Consider the following 24,253-nt stretch of genomic DNA (forward strand, 5'->3'; position numbering starts at 1 on the left):
TGATGACCCTAATGTGCTAACTCATGACTTTCACAACTGATTTATGCATGATTGAAGTGCTTCTATCGTGTGGACCCGGAGCATGACACGCGAGGCGCGTCTCACTTTGCGTGGCGCTTGCGAGAGGTTGACACCGCAGCAGCTGGTACAACCAAAAGTTCACCGAGCGCTAGTGCCTTCCGGGCTAACAAGGGTAAGAGGGTCAAGAAGGAGTACTATGTTGGTAACGAGCCTACGGAGGAATGGGCAATGACCATTGAGGAGTACATGTCTGTGAGTAAAATGTCAATGAGATTCTACATTGCCGCTAAGTTTTCATTGAATTATCTTGAGCCGAGTATTGCGTTTTCAGGTTTGTCCTGAGTGGGCCGAGCAGCATAGGGAGGCATGGGAGGAGCTGATTAGGGCGAGGTGGCTCGAGGCAGGACGAGGAGTTTGCAGCCGTGTCGAGGCGTAACATGGAGAACCGAGGCACCGGTGGCACACACCGCGCGAGGAAACCGCGACTACACCCGCTTCAAGGGGAAAAAGGTATGTATATACATGGAACGACCTTCATTCATTTCCCGCCATGTCTCATTTGTGGTACGCTTAACTTTTCTTTTCGCGATGCAGGTGGCCGAGGCACCACCTGGGTGGTGCTTCATGATGCCCAGATATATGACATGATGCGGACGAAGCGTAAGCCCAATCCCGCATTGCCTCGGCCACGCACTACGGCAATGCCAAGGCCGCCAAGGAGGACTACTGCGACATGGTCAAGTCTCGTCACCCCGAGGTGGATGACCCCTTGAGCATTCCGGTCGACGAGGAGTCGTTGGTCCTCGTCGGGGCACGGCGTCCGCATGGCCGTTTCCCTTGGATGAATAAGGTGGTCAAGCCTACCCACTCCACGAGCTACACGCGCCTCAAGCATACCCTCACCGCCGACAGCCCCCGCCCTCGTCCACGGCCTGCTCGTCCACCCGCCTACGATGTAAGTTTCCTCATTTTCATCCTCTTTCCGGTTTTCCTTCCTACATGGCTAAGTGTTTACGAGATTCATTGCTTCTGAAATTGTAGCTCTGAGTTCGAGGCGGCCTTCGAAGCCTGCAATGAAGCGTATCGCAGCAGCCGCTGCCCGGTGGAATAGGCGAATACGGCCTACATGGCGTATATAGGAGTAAGTCTGAATCTTTCTTCACGCAAGTAGATGACAAGTCTCGCTTGATGCTTTATTTCTGCAAAGCCTAACTTGTAACCTATCTTGCAGAAATGATGATTTCTATGTCTACCGGTACACCGCCACCGGCTCCAAGCTATCGTGGCGGGGGACATGCCTATCATGCCATCGAGGGCAGCTTTCGCTGCGACTTACTACGGATCCACACCGGAGGTAAGTTCTTTGCCAAACCGGTAGTTACCACTTTCCTTTGCCTCGCAAGTTGCTAACATGTAGGGAACACGTAGGGAACGGGATGGTCCGGGAACCGGCATCGCCGGGTGGGCGCGAGGTCACACCGGTTCATGAAGGTGGTCGGTCTCCTGGGCGTTCGCTGGTGTCTCTCCGTCGACTACTCCCGGGACTACTCCCGGTGCCTCTCCGTCGACTTCTCCCGGGCGTGCTACCGGTCCTTCTCCAGGTGGTTCTTCTGCAGCTTCTACCGGAGCGAAACCCCGGGCTGCTCGTTTCGCCAAGGATGTGGGTGGACACACCCCGCCCGGGTCCTTCCTCCGCTAGTCAGCACCGGGCTTCTTGCTTGCCATCATTTGCTACCTACTACTATGTATTGGATGACATGGCACTCTCCTCTTGTATGCTATTACATGCACCATGTATGCTACTATGTGGATTTCATGCTATTTATGTGAATTATGGTGATTTTGGATGTATTTGGATGCTACTATGTGGATTTCATGCTATTTATGTGAATTATGATGAATTTGGACGAATTTGGATGTATTTGGATGTATTTGGATGTATTGGACCTGCTGAACTGAATTTAGATGAATTGGAACCCAGTAAAAATGGAAAAACCAAATGGTCGAGGCTATGCCGAGGGGGTTGCTCTCGGCATAGGCCCCGGCATGACCATATGGTCGAGGCTATGCCGAGGGTTGCCCTCGGCGCACGCCGATGCACCAGCGCGCGACACGTGGCCAGTTCGTCGCCGGGAAGAGCTGTTCTATGCCGAGGGGTTGCCCTCGGCGTAGACGCGCCACGTCGCCGCGCCGAGGCCGCGCCACGCCGCCGCGCCAGGCCGCGCCACCTCGCCTCTATGCCGAGGGCTACGCCGTCGGCGTATGCTGCGCGCCGCTGACCGGCGACGGATCGCCGTTGATGGTACGCCGAGGGCGTGTACGCCGAGGGGCACGCCGGCCGTCGGTGTACGCCGTATATGCCGAGGGCTTCCTCTACGCCGACGGCGCACCAGCCTATGCCGAGGGACCTCGACGCCGACGAGGTATGCCGAGGGCGGCCGTCGGCGTAGCCTACGCCGAGGGCCAGGCGTGGCTACGCCGAGGGCGGCCGGCCGTCGGCGTAGCACCCCGTTCCTGTAGTGTATTCGGCCACGATGTAGACGTCCTCGCAGTGGCTGCGTGTTTTGTGGGCTCGTCACGCGCGGCAACTCCGTGAACTGGAAGACATACCGGTAGTAGTCGACCACCATGTCAACCGGAGTGGATATGGACCCGCAGGCATCCTACAACACGTATAAACTACATGCACGGCAAAGTAAAACACGAGCAAAATGCCAGTGTGGATGGAACCAGATAGAGTCGTACTGGCATTTGGATAAGAATTTGTGGTCTTTAGAAACATGATGTAATAGGATGAGAATAGTGGCTGGTAACTTGTCGAAACATGCATGATGTAAGACCGATCGAGGACATGATTGCTTGCGAACTCAACTGCTGTCACAACTTGAGTCTCTAGTATAATTTATGAAGAACTTTTTCCTTGTGATGCTACAGGTTGCGGAGTGTGATACCGCGCGTGGGGCGTGGGAGATAATCCGCTATGCGCGCCTTGGCCAGGATCGCGTGAAGAAGACGCGTGCATGGCAGTAGCTGAGAGGAAATTTGATCGCCTTAAAATAGCGAACACCGAGACAATCCGGGAGTTTGCCAAGAAGTTCATCCCGACGACGTGGTGCATGATGGACTCGTAGCCGCGCTGTTCGGCCACGAAATAGACGTCCTCGCAGTGGTTGTGTGTTCTGCGAGCTCGTCATGCAGGGTGGCTCCGCGAACTGGAAGTGGTGCCGGGAGTAGTCTACCACCATATCAACTGGAGTGAATGTGTACCCTTAAGCATCCTGCAACACGTACGTTCTACATGCACGGCAAAGTGACACGAGATTAAAAAAAATGAAGTGTGGACAGAACTAGGTAAAGTCGTATGGGCATTTGGATTAAGAATTATGGTCTTTGGAAACATGATGTAGTAAGATGAGAAAAGCAGCTGGTAACATGTCGAAACATGCATGATGTAAGATGGATCGAGGACACGATTGCTTGCAAACTCAACTGCTGCTACAAACTATATATGGCAGGAATGTTCGTTAAAGCTAACTTTTAGTCACGAGTCTCTAGTATAATTTATGAATAACTTTTTCCTTGTATACGTACTCCTACTATATTCTAAGAACTGAGCAGAGTCTTATTGCTCAATCATCCGTTATATTGTTGGTTTATTAGTACATGCCGACCATTCAAGTATAGTTTCGTGTGTCGAGCAAGTTTGTGTAAAGTTCATACACAACAAATTTGCAGCGTTAATTGTTGGATTTGGACAACGGATAGCTGATGGAAGATATGCTAATTAGATTATCTAATCTAATGTATGTATCACTGTAGCTAGAATCTCTGAATCATGCGCGAAAGTCACCTCACCAGCTGACGCGCCGGCTCAACTACAGTTTGTTAGCTTCGGATGTATCCTTGCTCTAGTTGGATTGTTGGGGCTCTGACTCAGCTACCGCTTCTCTTCACCACAATATAAACGAGGAGTCGATGACCCAAGGCGATCCTCCCAATCGGGCATGCAACAGTAGTGGAAAACGGGTCTTTTGTCCCGGCTGGTCAACCGAGACAACGGAGGCGAGACAAAAGGCCTAATCTTTTGTTCCGGTCCGCTTACCAGTCGGGACATATAGTACAGCACGTGGCTGCGATGTAGGGGCCCGCTTACAATCGGGACATATACCCCTATATCGCAGCCAGACATATAGTACACCACGTGACTGCGATGTAGGGGTTTGGGCTGGAGGACCTTTTGTCCCGGCTCGTAAGCCCAACCGGAACAAAAGGTTTCATTTTTATTTTTTTATTTATCTTTTTTTCAATTTTTTTCATTTTTTTTCTTTTTCTCGACTCGTTACTCTCTCACTTGGACCATTGTTAACACTAATTACACTTAATCTATACTTATATTCTAGACTTGGTCACTTACCGATCGGTCATCCATCCTCACACTACTTCACCCTCAGCACGCTTAACTCTTCGGTTCTTTCTTGTTGTGCTCCGGTGAATGTGGTTGTACCTTGTTGTAAATAGACTAAATACTATCATAAGATAATAATATAGAATTCCAATGTGAGGAATTTGAATATTCATATAATATGGCCAAATAATTTGAATATGAAATAATTTTGTTTTTATTCCTTTATTATTATCAAATAATGTATGCATTATTCATATAATATGGCCAAATAATTAATCTCTTTAAATCTTTAAATCGCAACTCGGCAAATAATATATGCATAACTATTAGAAAAATGTGAGGAATTTGAATATTAAATAATTTTGTTTTTATTCATTTATTATTATTATTATTATCAAATAATATATGCATTGTTCATATAATATGGCCAAATTACTAATATCTTTAAATGTTTAAACCGCAACTGGACAAATAATATATGCATAAATATTAGAAATATGAGAGAAATTTGAATATGAAATGATTTTGTTTTTATTAATTTACTATTACTATTATTATCAGATAATATATGCATTATACATATAATATGGCCAAATAATTAATATCATTAAATGTTTAAACCACAACTGGATAAATAATGTATGGATAACTATTAGAAAAATGTGAGGAATTTGAATATGAAATAATTTTTCATTTATTATTATTATTATCAAATAATATATGCATTATTCATATAATATGGCCAAATAATTAATATCTTTAAATCTTTAAACCGCAACTAGACAAATAATATATGCATAACTATTAGAAAAATGTGAGGAATTTGAATATAATAATTTTGTTTTTATTCATTTATTATTATTATTATCAAATAATGTATGCATTATTCATATAATATGGCCAAATAATTAATATCTTTAAATGTTTAAACCGCAACTGGATAAATAATATATCCATAACTATTAGAAAAATATGAGGAATTTGAATATGAAATAATTCTGTTTTATTCATTTATTATTATTATCAAATAATATATGCATTATTTATATAGTATGGCCAAATAATTAATATCTTTAAATGTTTAAACCGCAACTGGATAAATAATATATGCATACTATTAGATAAATGTGAGGAATTTTAGTATGAAATAATTTTGTTTTTATTCATTTATTATTTTTATCAAATAATATGTGCATTATTCATATAATATGGCCAAATAATTAATATCTTTAAATGATTAAACCGCAACTGGATAAATAATATATGCATAGGTTGGGGGAGTACTTCTCTCCCTTTTCACTCGTTGTTTTATACTACGTATCACTTTTATCTTGTTATATTTTAGTTTATTGTTCTAAAAATCATGAAAACACAAAAAGATTTTAGTTGTTTCTTTTGCTCATTTACTTCTGGTCATTTACTTTATGCATGCAAAAATAAATAACTAAATAAAAATAGTTTAGTTTTCTTGAATCCAATGCAAAAACGGAGGTGGAGGAATTGCTGAAATATGCTCACTGTTTTATTTTTTATTTTTTTTCTGTAACTCCGACTAAGCTGAAATTTTAACCACTACTGCAACTTTTCATAACCTACGCATTCATAAAATATGTGATCATTCTGAGGAGTTTAGGTAGGGTAAAAACAGTATTGTATGTAGTAAAGTATTCTGGCAGATTTGAGTTTTAATTGTGCAGTTCAAGTTGGGAGAGGAGAACAACGATGATGAAACTAATATGCAAGAAGGGATGAAAGGTATGACACTCCTGTAAAATGTGTCCCGCAAGAATATGGCCAAATAATATGGGAAATTTGGATACTACATAATTAATATGTGAGGAATCTGTAAACCGCAAGCCCGAAAAATATGAGAAATTTGAATAACAATAAAAGATTCGATATATTGAAACTATTCATAGTTCATACAAATATAGAAGACCACCATCTACTCATCATCTCTAAATATTGAGACGATCAACATGGCTACTGTAGCCAACTAGCGTCTAATGCCTCCAAGCAATCTTGAAGCCCAGGCAAGCGTCTGGAGCAGCATAGTGCACTTGCTCGTAGCTCAATAGAAAATTGGCCCATCAAAAAATGAGCTCATCTTCTTTTTTTGCGCGAAGACGTCCATCTTCTTGTACTTCTTCTTCTTCTTCTCAAGGTTTTTCTCAATGGTAGAGTTTGCCAGATCATATAGACTCGGAGTGGGCTTGGGTTCGGGAGTATCTTTTGGAGGTCGTACATAGAAGTAATATGAATGGCGTAGGGACTCAGCATTTGAACATCATTGCCGATAGCCGCGCCGCAAAATCTGATGTTCCCGTCCTGCAAGAACTCCTTGAGCACATGTGGCACTTCATCGGCATAACAAATCTGGAACACCAAAGTCTCGGACACCACCGAGAGTTGAAGGACGGCGGCGCGCTGATCACCCGCGCGGGGGTCGGTGAACTCGCAGTCCAAGTGGACGCACTTGGTCGTTGCGGCGTCGAGAAAGTCCCTTTTCATGTCGCAGATCCACTTCTCCACTCTTGATGCACGGAGAGCGACTGTGACCTTGAAAGCCATCCCTTCAGCCATGAGGTGGTACACCCGAGTTCGAGGAGCCGGGTCGCGCGCGAGTTGCTCCATCGAGTCCGAAACATCGACGAAGAGGAGCTTTTTTGCAATGGTGATGAGATGGAGAAGAATGTGTGTATGTGGCAATGGTGGAGAAGATGTGAGCATATAAAGGAGTGGAAGATGAAGATGAACAGGACCAACTACCGGGTGATCAATTCCCGTGGCTGGCCGCGTCGGCGGCTCAGATTCCGGCGAGCGGCGACCCAAATGTTGTGCGCTAGTAATGGCGACGATGATCGAGCTCCGCGCGATAACGAACTGTTGGACTTTATGTCCTGGCTCGTGTCTCCAGCCGGGACAAAAGGGATGCCAGCGGGCCGCAAAAGGCCTCAGACCCTTTTGTCCCGGTTTGAGGCTCCAACCGGGACAAAAGGCCTTAAAGAACCACGATAAAAGGCCATGTACCTTCTCGGTGATTTCGGGGCGACGTGACCTGCCCATTTGTTCCAGCTCCGGACTGGGCCGGGATAAAAAAGCCTGGACGAAAGGTTCGTTTTCTACTAGTGCAAGTTCTTCACATCTACATAAATGTGCAAGCTATTGTCTTAGTCACCATCCACAAGACCTATCGACTTCGGATACTTCCTCCTACTTCGGCCATAATTAGATTCTTGCAGTTCATGCATGCGTTAGGGGTCTGTTTGCATGTGGGCCTCTTTGTTTGCATGAGCTGGGAAGAAAAACGGGCCGTTTGGTTTGCTGGACTCTCCCCCGTTATTGCATGAACCGGGTTTTAAAGTATCTCCGAGCCAGGCTCCGAAGGAACTCCCAAAACGGCCGTTATTCTGGAGCCTAACAATTGTTTCCCCACAATTTCTCCGCAATGCCGCGCGCTCGACCTTGCCACTGACCGCGCCCAGCCATTGAGCCATCGCCCACGCTACGCTCGACCTCGCCGCCGACCGCGCCTAGCCTTTGAGCCGCCGACCACATCCGCGTCCAACCGCCGACCACCCCCGCGGCGCCCCTCCACCTCCCGGTATGAACTGTGCGCCTTTGATATATCGATATGAGTTGTTGATGTTTTGTCGAAATGTTGATTAATTATCATTTTGGCAAATTCCTAGCAACTCCGTATGTCTCATTTTTAGCAAAGGTCATGCCGCAATTTTCCGTTAATTTTACTGTTACTAATTTCAATTTTAGGTCGAAGATGTTGGGAGACCACAACAACAAGGGGACGTGTTCTAACTCTGCGGCGCAAAAAAAAAAGAAAATGCAGTACATGAAGAAGAAGCGTTGGAGTTTTTCCAAAAAAAAACTAGTGGCACTGATAGAAACGACGGGCCACTTGTGTAAACTGAAAAAATAGCGTAGGGAGAGGCGCCGAAACAAGCTCGACAATATAACAGATACTATCTTCGAAGTAAGCCTTGTCAATGGTGAGCCTATTCGGCCGCCCTCAATTACAGCGAGCTATGTGGGCCAATGCGGATGTATTCTTCGAGATAACATTTCGATCAATGAGAAAAATATCAGGAAGAATGCAGAATTATGTGTTATCCTTATCTCGAAGTTGCACAAATGGTACACATTCTCAGAACCTCACAACAACCTACATCTCACCAGAAATATGGTAAACACTCACGCCCTTGGCAAGTTCAGTAGGGACTTGAGCAGTTGGAAAATGAGGAAAAAATGAAGGATAAGGGTGATGATTACTCCAAGGTACACAAGCCATATCCCACAATCACTCAGGAGGAGTGGTAAACATTTAAAAAATAATTATGCTAGAAAGGAAGATAAAGCAATGATTATGATCGCAAGAAGACGATGTGGGAAAAGGAGGACGGTGATCTTTTAATGAGTGCCGAAATCAAGCCCTGCGCATAAGTCGAGGACCGGCGGCAACGTATGTTTTTGACAACTTGGTTCCATAATGTATATAGTTTCAAATTACATTGCAATTTTCTTTACAGCTTCCCATCTGATGTTATGTGCATGGTTGTACAGTCCGGTTTAGCTGAAGTTCCTGGGAAATGTAGACACGAGCTTTTTAAACTGGCTGATGATTCATGTCCATTGCGAATGCTCTTCTTTCTTCGGTTGGGGGAACACTAGTCCATTCTTTCCAAAGTTTGGCAGGAAAGTGGAACTATTTTCCGTTTTGCTGTTCCTGCAACAAATAAATTACACGCATCAAAGAGAGTGCTTTTTTACAGAGCCTCCATGCCCGGCCCTCCCTTTCTTCAGACTTCAGGTTGTCAAGAGGCAAATCGATTCATTGGTGTATATTGCTGGAAAGTCTACAATGCGTTGGTCCGGCGTAGGTTAAGTAACGATTTTTAGCAGGAACTTCATTACAAATGTTTCTTCACTGCTGATGTCCTGTTACGCCTACAGTGCCATGGTCGCTTTTAGATGAAGTTGCTGGCCACAGAAGCAACCTTTTTTTTTACCTCAACTACGGCGGGTTTACGCTAACCTGAACAACTTTATAAACCAATGGGAATTTTTTAGAGGACTCAAATGCACACATAGAAGTGGCGCTGGGGGGGGGGGGGGGGGGGGGAGGCTTTCTAAAAAAAAGTTAAGAAGGGAGGTCGAGGAGGGGGTGTTGCATATGTAAGCCCAACGTCTGACATCTTCAATGCACCTGCTGGAGACAGAAGCAACCTTCACTGAGAGATGATTAAGTCCATCACAAATGTTTATTCTTCTCTAACAGTTCAGGAACAGGAGTCCACGTTTTGCAAAGCAGCACATGAAAGTGCAAGCATGCAAATGGGTAGTTTCACCTTTGCCAGTATAACATTATTAAGCTGGGTTCTGTTGTTCCTGCAAATGAATTACACGCAGCAAAGTGCATGTTCTACAGTGGAGAGCCTCCATGCCTATTGTCCTCTGGTCCTCCCTCCAGATTGTGGAGAAGAGGCCAAGTGGTAGCTTCAACTGTACCGCTAGTCTTTACTGTAGTATTGAAGGCAAAGTGGCATGCCATCCCTTCATCGAGTATACTTCACAAATGCATTGAAGGCAAGAAGAAGGCGCAACCACAATACTTACCCCTCTCATGAACGCACCAGCTCATTGCTGGGGTCTGGGAGATAACAAAGGCAGCAAAAAGTTCAGGGCACTTGCATAGATGGGACGACTTGTAGGTTTGTAGTGCTCAGGATATGTAATGCCCTCGGATATTTATTTAGTTTACAAGAACGGGCTCACGCCCTGATCATTTCCATTACAAAAACAAAACATCATCGTTATCAGTTATTACCTACCTTAAAAGGGTTTCTCGAGCAACCCACAGAGCGGAATAACTAAAAAAATTGACTGAAGGAAATACTATTTACAGAATCTGTAACTCAAAACCAGAAAGAGACTACTCGGTGCTTTTGGTGTCACTGGCCCCAACACTGATGTTGTTATCTTGTGCTTCTTCAGTTTCACCTTGCTCAGGGAGGAAACCGGCGCTGATCCAGTGATCCATCTGCTCAGTACATCTGGCAAGGATGACTGTCTTTTGTGGACATTATGGGGAAAAGGTAATATGAACTTGACATATATGTAATGGAAAGACACAAGGACAAGCACAGAACTCAAGCTAGAAGAGAAATCCCGAGTTCAGACTATGCACTGAAAGATTCATCCTTCCAATCCGCACCAGCAGCGTTCCCATAATCGGCACCAGCAACCCGGCAAGAATAGATGGCCCCCCATATGCAGATTAAACCCTGCAAAAGGATCTGATGAGAAACCATTCTTCTCAGATGAAATATAGACATTTACTTTCAGAGACTCGTGATATGCAAGAAGTTGAGCATGCAGCCCGGTGGAAATGCTTTGATCAGATGCGGAAACTTGCCCCGATATTATTTCCAAAGTTCTGATAATTGCGGTTCAAAAACAATTACTATGAATAAGTGAAACCTCAATGCATAAATGTTAAGTCACCAGTCAAAACTATTTGAAACAAAATTAGACGTGGCCATTGCGAATCTGGTGATGGCAATCCAACAAATGTTGCCTAATTTTACAGCATGAAGGAGCAACACTATGATCCAACTCCTAACAGCACACTAAAATTGGATCAGCCTTTTGAGAAAAATCAAGGGAAAGACTGCCTACAAATCTGTTAACTAGACCCTAGAATGTGTGGGAACTTCGAGCCCATTTTTATATTCAAACATTAGACAACTATGATCATTTTGTTGGAAAAAATGACAACTCTTTCCCTGCAACAATAAAAAGGGCAGTTCCCCAACTCTAGGTACCAAAACAAAAATTATCATGCTCTCTCAGCTGGACTGAGAGTCTTACCAACCAAAAACGTAGCATTCAATGGGAATCTCTAAAACATCATGTACACAATAAAATGCAACCATGCTTAACACTAGATGGTATGAAGTGTCAGTTTTGATAAGAGGTTTGTTTGCTGCTATAATGTCATGATACCTGGTCTTTATACAATCTAACCTTACTACGAAAATGCTAATGCAATAAACAGGGAATGATGCAAAGTATCTAGAGCAAGCAAAGGGGTTAGCTATCATTTCAAATCTACATGATACATAACTCAAGAAAACTAGCCACTATATGCCAAGTGCAGCTAAATAGATGGAAACTGTTAAGAGGTAACTACAAATAGAACTAAACATAGGTCGTAAGATACAAGTTTACTAAATAGACAATATATATCCAAGTCCAACTTAATGGAGCATTTCAGTAGTCATGTTATGCTGCTTTGACTTTTTATTTGTTTGATAGTCTCAAATGATAGCATGCATATTCACAAGATGAGAAACAAATACTCCTTGCTTTTTTTGAGCTAAAACAGCTTTGCAATTGCACACATAAATTAGACATTAGAACATCATACGAGCACCAACAATGCGCATGAGGATTAAATGGGCTCAGTTCAATTTAACTCTGCAACAATGAGCATTGTTAATTCAAATATGATAAGTAGAATGACAAAGCACAATGCCATACCATCAAACTAATAATGGCATCATTGGCATGCACTAGACATGCAAACCGAAGACTAAGAGCAAGCTTACCATTTCAAATAGTTCGTGCAGACAAGGATGGTGGGAAATCGGCATAGAGGTCAGGAAGCATAATGGTATGCCTAATCCCACAAAACCGCTTAAGCTCCAAGGTATGGAGATTCACTGTAAAACAGTCCAAGTCTGGCCTTTCAGGCTTAGGGATCCAACTCTTAACAACACACTAGAATTGGATCAGCCTCTTTGAAAAAATCAAGGGAAAGACTGCCTACAAATCTGTTCCCCAGTGTGGGAACTTCGGGAACGCCCATTTTAAAATTCGAACATTAGACAACTACGATAATTTTTCTGCAAAAATGCACATCTATTTCCCTGCAATATATACATATAAAAAGAACTTACCTAACTCACTGTCCAGAACAAAAAAAAATAACATGCTCTCAGCTCTCTTAGCTGAATTGAAAGTCTTACCAACTAAAATGTAGCATACAATGGGAATATCTAAGAGATCATGCACACAACAAAGCGCAACCATACTGAACAATAGATGGCATAAAGTGTCAGTTTCGATAAAAGGTTTGTTTGCTGCTATAAATCTATAATGTTATGATAAAAGGTTTTCGTATGATACCTGGTCTTTATACAATCTAACCTTACTACCAAGATACTAATGCAATAAATTAGGAAAGGTGAGAAGTATCTAGTGCAAGCAAAGGGGTTAGATATCATTTGAACTGTACAGGATAAATAACACAAGAAAAGTAGCCACTACATGACAAGTGCAGTTAATTAGAACATCGTAGATGGGAACTGTTAAAAAGTAACCACAAAAGGAACTAAACATGGGTTGTAATGTACAAGACATGTATAACTAAATAGCCAACATATGCCCAAGTCCAATGTAATAGAGCACTTCAGTAGATCATGGGATGCTGCTTTGACTTTTTATTTGTATGATAGTCCAAAAACAATGGCATCCATATTGATAAGATGGGAAAACAATACTTTTCGGTTTTGTTTTGTTAAACTGCTTTGCAATTGACACATAAATTAGTCACTAGAACATCATACAAGCACCAACAATGCGCTACGAGGATTGAATGGGATCAGTTTAATTTAATTCCAACAACAGTGAGTATGCACAATACCATACCAACGAACTAATACTGACATCATTTGCATGCACAAGACACAAATTAAAGAGTAAGAGCAAGCTTACCACTTCAAATAGTTGGTAGCGACAAGGATGGTGGGAAACCAGCATAGAGTTCAGGAAGTAGAATGGTATGCCTAATCCCACAAAACCACTCAAGCTCCAAGGTACGGAGATTCACTGTGAAACAATCCAAGTCAGGCCTTTCAGGCTTAGGGATAGAGTAGAAGCCTTCTGGAATCACTTGAAGGAGCAAATATCCCCCAGCTACACCCACGGCTTTATACTGAGAACCTAATGGCAGAGATATTGTCGCATCTGATTGCCACTGATTTGGACTGTCCCCGTCGTTTCGCAACACAGCATACCGGAGGACATGGGGAAATTCAGATTCATCATCAGGGAGAGTGAACATCCCAAGCCTTCCTTCTTCTGCCTCCACAAAGACAATCCGACGTGTTCGGGGGCCAGGCGGGAGCTCAATGGAGGAGAACTCCATACTGTGAGTGTCCAACATGAGCATCTTGTTCATCTCTGGCATCGGCCAACAGAAGCATCCGCGCACGCAGTAGCGGTAACATAGCTGACAATAAACCGATCCTGCGATCAAGGCGCCCCAGCTGGCATACGTGATGGCCTGCCATTGTCCGACACCAGAAGAGAAGACGAAGAGCACAAGCTTGGCTCTGCACTCCACCAAGCACATGACCACGAAGGAGGCGTACTCCTCATCATCCTCGCCGGAAGGAGACAGGAAGCGTTCGACATCCAGGATGTCCGGTTGGTCGACCAGAGCAGTCAGGTCGCCGGGGATCGGAGGTAGCAGAACGTAGCGCCTGTGCAGCGGGTCGCAGACGGCGAAGTCCATGTCCAAGAACCGGGGGTCGTAGTCGTTGGCAGCGACGGTGCTTCCCTCCGGGACGCCGGCCATGAGGGCGCGGCCGTCACGGAAGTCGTGCCGCTGCCAGCGCTCGCGAGAGGGGAGGAAGGAGCAAGAGAAGTCGGCGTTCGCCAGGGTGCGGGCGGCCGCGGCGGAGGGGTGGGGCGGTTGGGCCGGGAGAAAGGAGGCGGTGGAGATGATGCCCAGGAGAGGTGGCGGGTGGAGACGGCGGAAGCGGCGGAGGAACGAGTGGTCGGTGATGACGCTGCGGAAGGAGGAGCAGGCCACGGCGGCGCGGGCGAGGTCGGCCGCCGTGGGGAGGCGGAGGAAGATTTCCTCGAGGATCTCGTCCGGGAGGGCCTGCTGCGTCGCCGTCGCCGTCGCCATCGGAGCCAAGGATTGGGGAAAGAGGTGATTTTGGGGGCGGATTGGAGAATGGAGATCTCTGCACAGTGCAGCAGACCACCTGTACCAAAAAACGCCGAAGTCCAGGAGCCCTTTATTTTAAAATTTAGAAAACCATATTTACACCAAAAACCTTAAATGTAGCATGGGCTACATGTAGCCCGGTTTTCTTTTTATTTTTTCAAACTTTAAAACTTTTAATTTTATAAAGTTTCAGAAAATTTTGAAAAAAATATGTAGACGTAGAGAATGTTGTAATCTATCAGCGAATGAATTTTTAGATTAAAATACATTATATTTTGCTATCAGTAAAAAAATTCGTAAAATGACAAAATCTTAGTGATGTTCACTAATGTTCATCAATGCTGAAATCAAGATTTATTATTTTTACTGAGCCTAAAATACAACATATTTCATTCTGAAAAGTGCAACTCTCAGAAATCATTAGTACTTGTATGTTTCTCTAGAAAAGTGCAACTCATACTAAAACTCGATTATTTCTAGGGACCATTCTCGTAAAGTAAACTCATTTCAAGGTTCCAAAAAGGTAATCTCATTTTAAAAACAACTTACTAACTGCACATTTTTTAGAGACAGTGCAAATTATACCGAAAACTAGTGTTTTTTTTAACAAGGGCTGAGTCTGAAAGGACCCATAAGCTTCATTCTAGTAGGTGGGTACATATTATAGAGAAAAACCTAATATAACTTGAAATTACAACAAAGTCCTCCCTTTTTCTAAAAAGGACCCTAACAGAAAACTTGAAAATTTATCGGAGTCCTTCTCCACCATCGCTACTAGACCTCGATGCTACGGACGTCGACCATGCTGCCGGGGACGAGACCACTTGAGGCAGGATCAACGATGAGCGCCGCGCTGAGGTTGAGGAAGATCCTCCGCTCTGGCTCGCTTGCCTGGAGGAAGTGGAACCGCTGGACCAGCAAGCTCCCGCGGGGGCGAAGTGGCCCCTTTGGCCAACTGGAGTAACGGTGCCACCAAGTCGTTGTTGTTTCTCTCCGCCGAGAGAAGCTTTGAGGATGACCCCATGAGCTCTAGATTTTGTCGTCGCCGATCTCTGGCTGCCACCATCGCGGCCAGATTTGACGAGATCGGGTCGAAGTCGAGCTCCACCGAGCCTATTGATAGGAGGCGCAAAAGAGAACTCGCCCACTACTTTTGTCTCCGACCGTCGGAGCACCACATAGAAAGGAGCTACCGCCGCTGACCGGCTCAAGTTACTCGTGAGCTGCCACTCAAAACTCCGGATATACGACATGGCGCTAGTCCGACATACAACCATACAACGTACTATTGTAAACCCTAAACTACATTGTACATGGCCTGACCTCCTGTCTCGTCGCCTCCGGCCGACAGAGCCACTGGAGAGGCCTTGGCGACTCTCAACTTAGTGTAAAGAGGGGGAGGGAGGGGAAGCACCCACTAGCTGAAAAGAGTGAAGGTTCCATTCCTCGAAAACTAGTTGTAGTGAATTTTTAAAAATGCTCTTTTCTCAAACAAATATGCGCAGCCTTCAACTCATGAGTCAATGTTGAACGGACTTGCACGAACCAGGAATCCGCCTACAGGAGCAAGACACGGAACATGCCAAGTACGCGTCTGCACTAAACTCAGGCACGAGAATACGCTTTCACCTATGCATTACGCAGTCACTGAAAATCCGCTCTCGCTGAAGAATCGGGTAGAAGGAAACTAAAAACAATCATGCCGCTAAAACCCTAGCCCTGCACTGCACGAATGGTCGCCGCCCCCTTCCGCGCATCACCATGCTGCTCCGCCGCCTCCTCCACCCGTCCCACCACCTCCGCCGCGGCCTCCAGACCCTAACCACGACCACCAACGCCGCCGCCCCCTCTCCCTCCTCCGCCCCTCTCCCATTCCGCCGTCTCCCCGCCCGCTTCCTCTCCCCGCGGTTCCTCTCCACCTCCGGCGGCGGCGACGACGACACCAGAAACCCGTGGGCCTTCACGGCGGAGTCCGGCGATCCGGACCCCTTCGCCGATGTGGATCCCGTCGCCGCAGCTCCCGGCGAAGCGCCAGTAGGGTCGAGCGCTGCTGCCGAGGACACGTGGGCCAAGGACTTCGGCGCGGAGGACGGCGAGAAGGGCGGCGACGTGTTCGAGGAGATCTTCAAGGACGCGGCCGCAGCAGCGCCGGCCGCCAGAAATGCGGCCCCGGCCGAGGATGTCGAGCCGTGGACGATCGATTTGGAGGATGAGAAGGACGATCCGTTCGCCGCGGCTGTGATGGATGACGAGGTTGCCGGGATCGGAGGCGAGGCTGCTGAGATCGAGGAGCTTGTTGCTGGGGGAGACGAAGATGCGGAGCGTCAGCGGGAGGAGAGCAAGGCGAGGGAGCAGCAGCTCATGGAGACCCTCAAAGGTGATTTAGAAATGCATAAATGTATATGTGCAGTTTAATTCCTCAGTAGTCTAGTGGTAGCTGAATTGGAGTTGATATGTAGCTGATGTAGCACCAAAGTTTAAGCTATAGGATTGTTTCCCTGATCATACTACTCCGTAGTTTAAGCTGCTGGAGTCGGTGCAGTAACTGGAAACTGCATATACCATTTAGGTCATGTTTGCTAGTCTAGAGATGAGCCTGTGGGGTTTGTAGACTTGATCGAGAGCTTGCGAGCCCTGATCATTTGTGTCTGGTTCAGGATGCCATTCATCTTAGTGCAGCTTAAGGTTATCTTGTGATCAATTTTGCATGCAAGTGTTGGTCTCCAGTAGTGTTTGCCTTAGATGAGACCATTCATCCATGTTGTGAACTTACTAATACGGTAAGATGATACAGAAATGGCCAAAATGGACAGATAGTATATTTAGCACGTCTGAAAACTGCGTAATACGTGAAGACAGTATAGAAGTGGCCAATCATGAACTCATGATTTATGATCTCTGGTGTACCTCTTCATGAGCGATTAGAGCATTTAGTATGACCTTAGCTGTTGCCTGTTATGATTCACAAATTTTATTCTGATTTGAGTAAAACTACGTGGGGATCGACAATGCATAATGTTGTAAGTAACAGAGATAAGTACCTTTTCCCCTTGTTCCAGGTCCGGATCGTGCATTTGGGGATCTCGTTTCCGCCTCTGGGATTACGGAGGATATGATTGACAGTTTGATCCTCTTGAAGGATGCCAGAGGGGTACCTGGATTGCCTCCCCTAAGCGAAATACAAGATAGAGCTATCCAGAAAATGAACGCGACTTCAAGCAGAGCTGAAGTAGAACGCCAACTGCAAGAGGAGATAGCTAAGGCACGTGTAAGACAAGTTGATGAGCAAGGAAGGGCTTATGGAACAGGTAAAAGGAAGTGCAGCATTGCTCGTGTTTGGATTCAGCCTGGTGATGGCAAGTTCGTTGTCAATGAGAAGCAGTTCGATGCTTACTTCCCGATTTTGGACCACCGAGCTGATCTTCTACGACCATTTACCGTGACCAAGACGTTGGGGCTTTGGGATGTTACTTGTACTGTGAAAGGTGGTGGTGTCTCAGGTCAGTAATACAAGTTCAGTAAATGATTTCTTAATGGGCTAGGTATATGAACTGTCATGTCAATATGAAATGGCGTTTTAGAATCACAGTAGGAGTAAGTATGCTATATTTTATGAAGACATGCTCAGCACAGGGTAGCATCTGCTGACCTGCACGTATTAATCCATGAGTTCTATGTACTAAAATGGGTCATAAACTCCTGAATGAACTATATGAGCTATGCATGCATGCACAAATTGCATGTTCACATGACACAATTATATGCTGTGAAGGTGGCATGCATTCAACAGTTTAAAATGATATATCATATATGTCTTTCAGTCATGGTAGGGTTTCAGGATGAGAAAAATTCTTTCTCTACAATTATTATGAAGCTGACAGCTTAATTATGTAGTTTACATGTTTCCCTATATTGTTTCTAAAAGGATCCTAGAAGCTGAAATATGCTTGGAAGTCTTTGTAGGATCAAACTTTAACAATTCAACTCCAGTGCTGGATTCCTTGCACCTTTAATTGTACTTTACACAGTACAACTTCTCTATCCATTGCGTATGTTGGTTTGCTGTTATGAACACTATACATGGTTAATTGATCACACCTCATCCATTTTATAAGGCACTCTTCCATAGTTAGTTTCTTTTCCCCAAATGCAGGGCAAGTTGGAGCTGTGCGTCTAGGGATCAGCAGGGCTTTGCAGAATTGGGAGCCAGGACTGCGTCCATATCTCAAATCAGGTAAAAGCAAAATTGGAAATCACGACTGCATCCATCCTAATAGCGAATTTAGTTGCCTGCTGTTTTTTCCCATTTCAAAAGTTACTGATTTCATCATTGTTGCTCCAAACAGCTGGATATTTAACCAGAGATTCGCGCGTGGTTGAAAGGAAGAAGCCCGGAAAGGCGAAGGCAAGAAAGAGCTTCCAATGGGTCAAGCGGTAACAGGCAAGTTCTGCCGCTCTTTTGTTGCTGAATTGTCAAGCTAAGACGAGATCTGACGCCGTTCCCGTAATGCTTCAGGTCAATGTGCAAAATTACCGTGCCTCTGGTGGCAGGTCCTCTCCTATTTGTTGTGGATTCTCTAGTCATCAGAGATCTTGTATTTGCACTGGATGTGCTGTCATTTCGGCGGAAGGCCCTCCGGAGCTTTGTACTTGGATATTGCAGTTTGTGTCGATCATCGAGTTCCTGAGACACCAGCTACTCCGAATTTTTTGTATGTTGATACAGCAAACAGATCCAGAAAAATACAATTTGACTAAAATCTAGATGCAGAAGAGCTGCTGCCGGCCAATAAAACAGAGCAGGGCCTTGGATGGATGTCAAATTGTCAATGTTCAGCTCACATTGTTTTCTCCCCTTTCAGTTTCGTAGGCTTGCACGGCTGTATGTCAACTGACTCGACCCATTTTATGATATTAGTTGAACACTGTATCGAGTGTGCAGATGGAAGATTTGTTTGTGACTGGTATTTCAATTTTCCGCTTCTACTTACCATAAGCTACTCAAACTCCTACTTCAGTTTACCACAATATATGAATTTGGCGAAGAATCTTTATTTTTTTTCATACAATTTTATTATGGAATGATATATAGGAATTTTTGCAAGCATTCCTTCGAAATATTCTATCTACTCAAATCTCCTGTGAAGGTTTTTTGTATGTGGTTTAATCAAACAAACTAGGTGCAAACGTAATCACTAAGATTCGAGTAGACATGGTGTTGTAATCAATCACGTTTTTGTTGCCTGACTACATTGTTGTAATCCGCTAGTCGAAGATACCTGAAACTCAGACAGTCAAACACCCAAACACAGGCATCCGGAATTCCGGATTCACACTTGGGCCGAAATTTGTGTTGAGATCCTGCGTCCAAACGTCGTGTTCCCGTCGGAGATACCTGAAACGCGTCCGGCCAGCCACCGGAACGGGAGCCGGCCGCCGCTGTCCTCAACGCAGTTCCCGGCCGGTTCCCACCACCAGCCAGCCACCGGAACAGTGACACAGGAGTACAAGCCACAAAAACAGCAACGTGTGGTTCGGTGCTCCGCCCGGTTTCCCACCGTCTCCACGGCTCCACGTCTATTTCAATCCCGCCTCTCCCCGCGCCGTCCCAGTCCCAGTCGTCGCGCTCCCCAACACCAGTACCAGCAGCTCCCAACCACCCGGAGCCGCGAGCGCCACCGCATTAAACTCCTCCTCCCGCCCGCGCAACCGAGCTAGGGTTCTCCGCCCGCCCGAGATCCCCGCCCCCGGGCGATGGCGACGCCGGCGGACGGCGCCGCGTACTGGCTGCGGTGGGAGGTGTTCGCGTGCGGCGCGCTCATCGCGGTCCCCACGGCGCTCGCCGCCGCGCTGCTGCCGCGGCTGCGGAGGCCCGTGCCGCCGCTCCGCGCCACCGACCTCTGGGTGCCCTGCTGGTCGCGCCTCCACCCGGCCTGGCTCCTCGCCTACCGCGCCTTCGCGCTCGCCGCCGCCGCCGCGCTGCTCGGCCGCAACGTCGCGTCCCACGGCCTCACCGTCTTCTTCTTCTACACGCAGTACGCTTCCTCCTCCTCCTCATCTGTTCTTCAATTAAATTTGCCCATACACATCGTTCACACATACACTGGCCTGTGCACCTACAATGTGGTTTCCGTTGACCAGCTGCAATTGATTGTCCACTCAATGCTTCGTCGTGTCCAAAATACAAATACATGTACTAGTACACATGAAGAGTGAGTTCCCGCAGTTGTAATTTACGTTCGTCCTGTTTTCCTTCGCGGAATTGCGCAAGGTTTTCACTTGTTTTCATACTAGTATATGTCACAAATACACCTTAAATTGAACCCGCACCTGACACACTGCAACCATTGGAACGCTACATCGTGGCGAGGAGCATCCCGGCTTAATTAGTGACCCTCTTCACAAGCCATAACATTTTCTTAATTGTGGATACGAGGAGCGCGGTATCTAGCTAGAAGTCGCCCTCGTAGAGACAGCCACTTTTGTGCGTCCATGACATTTGCGCTGCCGGAGCGCCACGCTTGTTCATATTGGTGTGTTTGGTTTGAGGTCAAGCCAACCTCAAAATTTGGGTGAAGGTTTTGCTAGCCCATGTTTTGGCTAAATTAGGCAGGAAAAGCCAACTCATCTGGGCTGAATTGGGCATGCAAAATTCTAGCAATGCAAAAGCAAGAACCAAAATTATGATCGTGACCAAAAAAATTGGTAGGTTTGATTTCGGACACAAACCAAAACATACACCCTAAGTATACCACTGAATGAAGTTCACCAGCATCCATATCTTTTTCCTGCTAGATAAACCTAAAAGTGTCTTTCTTCCGGTGTTGAGCATGGTGCCCTTTTTACCCCACATAAACCCTTTTTACCCCGCAAAATATACTTGTTCTGTTGCTTGTTTCTTAACTGCTGTCTGACTAGTTTTTCTTTCCCAAATTGGCTTTGCAGGTGGACCTTTTTATTAGTCACCATATATTTTGCGGTATGCCCTCTGCCTCTTACAAGTTGTAACTATCATGGAAGAAGTTGTATATGCAGTCGTGCACAATTATGCACACCTTGTCTGTTCTGAATGCGCTTATGTATTGATTTGAATTTTCTTACCACGCCTTCATTATTTTTTCTGTAGTTGGCGACTGCTATATCTGCTCATGGATGTTGGGTGTACTCAAAGAAAGCCTCGAGAAAAGCTGATGAATCCCATGGTTTTCTTAATGTTGATGTCGAAAACCGTGACCTTTCTGGACAAAGTAAAAGAGATGAGATAGACAAGGTGAAAAGCTATTATGAAGAAATAGCAAATGAGAAAAGAGCTGCGTTCTGGGGACATTGCATGCAAATCATCTACCAGGTTTGAACCAATTCTCCTTATAAGCTTGCATTTACAGGCAGTTATCACTTATCAGTAGTTATGTTAATCCAAGTATCCAACCAGTATTGGTTGTAGGAATATACACCATGGTAAAACTTGATGGAAATATGTCGCATTTGATATTAAGTGCATGTAACGAGCTGTGGCGTTGTCATCCAGCTATTTGCTTTAGAGTTCAGACAATGCAGCTTCCACTACCATGGCTTTCTTTTATGCTTTTCCATGCTATGTCATGTGATTCAGTAGCTGACTCGAATTTTGACAATGCAAATTACTGTGTTTTGGCTCAACCATTTTTGTTTCACCTTTGTATCTTCCTACTCGCCTTCCCTAAAACCTATTCATCCGCACAACGGCACAAGGGATACTGAGCTCTGCTATGGTGTTGTCTGATATTCTGAATTGACCTATGTTGTTGTCTGATAATATATTTATCCTCTTATAGGCTAGTGCAGGAGCGACAATGTTGACTGATGTGACATTCTGGGGACTCCTTGTGCCATTCTTTTACCGTAATAAGTTCGGGCTTGCCCTGGTATGTGACCACTCCAGGATGTGTATGATAATTTCATATTCTGCTTGCATAGTAAACACTAACAAGCCTCTATTGTCAACATTTTAACTACCTGGTACAGCTTTTAGTTTTAGGGTCCCTTATTTATTTTCAGTTTTATATCTGTCAGGTACACTGAGTGATAAGACCAATAGTACAAGCTGACTGACATCCATGTTTTTGAATTTGATTGTTATGAATGGATTAGCTTCTGCTATCTTTTGTTGCACCAAATTTACTGCTTTGAAGATACTGACTTATGTATTGCTATGTTGTGTTAACCTTTTCAAATTTCGTACAGGTCACTGACGGCATGCACTCTCTTAATTTTGTTTTTCTACTCATCGACACACTTCTCAACAATATGGTAAGTAACTTACAGCTCATATTGCTCTGCCTTTTGTGTTAGTTCATTTAGTTATTTCTTCAGTTTGACGTTTGTGTTTTTCAGCCTTTTCCCTGGTACCGCATTGCTTTCTTCGTATTCTGGAGCTGCTCCTATGTAACCTTCCAGTGGGTCCTGCATGCTTCCCAGGCTTTATCCTGGTAGGTCCTCTTCCCCCTCCCTTCTATTTACTTGATAAAACCGAGTTCAGTGGAATGTCTTCAATTTACCGTTTTGTAACTCAGATGTATGTTTATATTCAATTAAACACGTATACCCTAGATCCCGCTGACATCATAAGAAGAAAAACAGAAATCGCTGTTGTAAATTCAGACAGAAGTAGAAAATAAAATAGTTCAGTAAATAAAATAAAATACTATGTGCTGGACTTATCTGAGGTTGTGTGCAACTTTCCTGAATTGGTTATAATGTGCTCTGCCATTACATGTGAGACAGTTTATCCAAGAGACTTGTCTTGGACATATACTTATGGTGTGTCGTGTGTGTGTGCGCGTGTGCGGCTATGCTCTGAACTGCTATAATAGCCTCCTTCTTACCAAAACTTAATTTTGTTGGACAGATAATAGAAATCGGTATGCTCTAATTTGCTTTAACAAAAAATTATTGTGTTTTAATTAGTGCGAGAGTACCACTAATATCTCGTATGCTCATGTACACCAGTTCAGTAGCTTGCTTTTCGAATTTGGGCAAATGTATTGTTACACACTCCAAGTTTCATTTACTTCTACTTGTATGTTTGATGATGGAGTTATGTTACTATCTTCAGGTGGCCTTACCCATTTCTCGACCTTGCATCGTCCGGGGCTCCTCTGTGGTATGTGCTTCTATCGCCTCAGTTCACGTTAACACCATCCGTCGACTATGAAAATCCTCATAGCAACATTGATTTGGTGCAGGTACCTCGGCATGGCCATTGCTCATGTTCCTTGCTTCACTCTATACTGGTTGGTCGTCAAGGGGAAGCAGGCTTACTTCCCAAGGCTGTTCCCTCGTGCTTGTGTGAGAACAAGTAACTAGATCCTGCATCTAATCATCGACCATATGTGCAATAGGATGTAGTATATCACGTATGTAACTAGAGAGAGTAATTATTTCCACGCTTGATAGCTCCCAAGTGTGTTCTTGTATAGCCGGCTGAATTCCGAAATCCATTGGAATTACAAATACTTTGATCAATGAAATGAAATGAAATGCAGAGGAGATTGTAACAAAGCCTCCTCCTTGTTCTCTATCAAGTGTTATCAGATGTTGGAAGCCGTTTGTTTTGTATGCCACACAGGATTGTTGGCATGAACGATGTAGAACAAAATCTGTTGTTCTTGCGATTGTTTTCTCTGCCAGTTCATTTGATCACAGCGAATCCAGTGAAGCATAACTGCATCAGAGGGAGGCGTAGACTGAGACCAGTTATAACCAACAGCATAACAATGTCGCAATTCCTTGCATACTCTAAGTTACACCGA

At 44.9% G+C, this 24,253-nt stretch overlaps 3 protein-coding genes across 3 annotated transcripts; 2 read left to right on the plus strand and 1 right to left on the minus strand.

Moving 5' to 3' along the window:
- Positions 1-10,514: 10,514 nt before the first annotated feature.
- On the minus strand, positions 10,515-14,441 carry LOC124675831. The gene is made up of 2 exons (XM_047211903.1): positions 13,220-14,441; positions 10,515-10,725 (listed from the first exon to the last, which is right to left on the minus strand). The coding sequence occupies exon 1, from the start codon at positions 14,418-14,420 to the stop codon at positions 13,224-13,226; it is 1,197 nt and encodes a 398-aa protein (XP_047067859.1). The 5' UTR covers positions 14,421-14,441; the 3' UTR covers positions 10,515-10,725; positions 13,220-13,223.
- Positions 14,442-16,223: 1,782 nt separating this feature from the next.
- Positions 16,224-19,403, plus strand: LOC124675932 (30S ribosomal protein S9, mitochondrial-like). Its single transcript, XM_047212011.1, has 4 exons — positions 16,224-16,839; positions 17,522-17,962; positions 18,616-18,696; positions 18,809-19,403. Exons 1-4 carry the CDS (start codon positions 16,224-16,226, stop codon positions 18,898-18,900), a joined length of 1,230 nt encoding a protein of 409 aa, XP_047067967.1. The 3' UTR covers positions 18,901-19,403.
- An 813-nt stretch (positions 19,404-20,216) lies between these two features.
- Positions 20,217-24,021, plus strand: LOC124677664. The gene is made up of 8 exons (XM_047213628.1): positions 20,217-20,497; positions 21,408-21,441; positions 21,589-21,810; positions 22,277-22,366; positions 22,686-22,751; positions 22,836-22,930; positions 23,557-23,604; positions 23,687-24,021. The coding sequence occupies exons 1-8, from the start codon at positions 20,217-20,219 to the stop codon at positions 23,805-23,807; spliced, it is 957 nt and encodes a 318-aa protein (XP_047069584.1). The 3' UTR covers positions 23,808-24,021.
- Positions 24,022-24,253: the final 232 nt, after the last annotated feature.

The sequence above is a fragment of the Lolium rigidum genome, chromosome 7, assembly GCF_022539505.1.
Source record: "Lolium rigidum isolate FL_2022 chromosome 7, APGP_CSIRO_Lrig_0.1, whole genome shotgun sequence".
Classification (NCBI taxonomy): Eukaryota; Viridiplantae; Streptophyta; class Magnoliopsida; order Poales; family Poaceae; genus Lolium; species Lolium rigidum.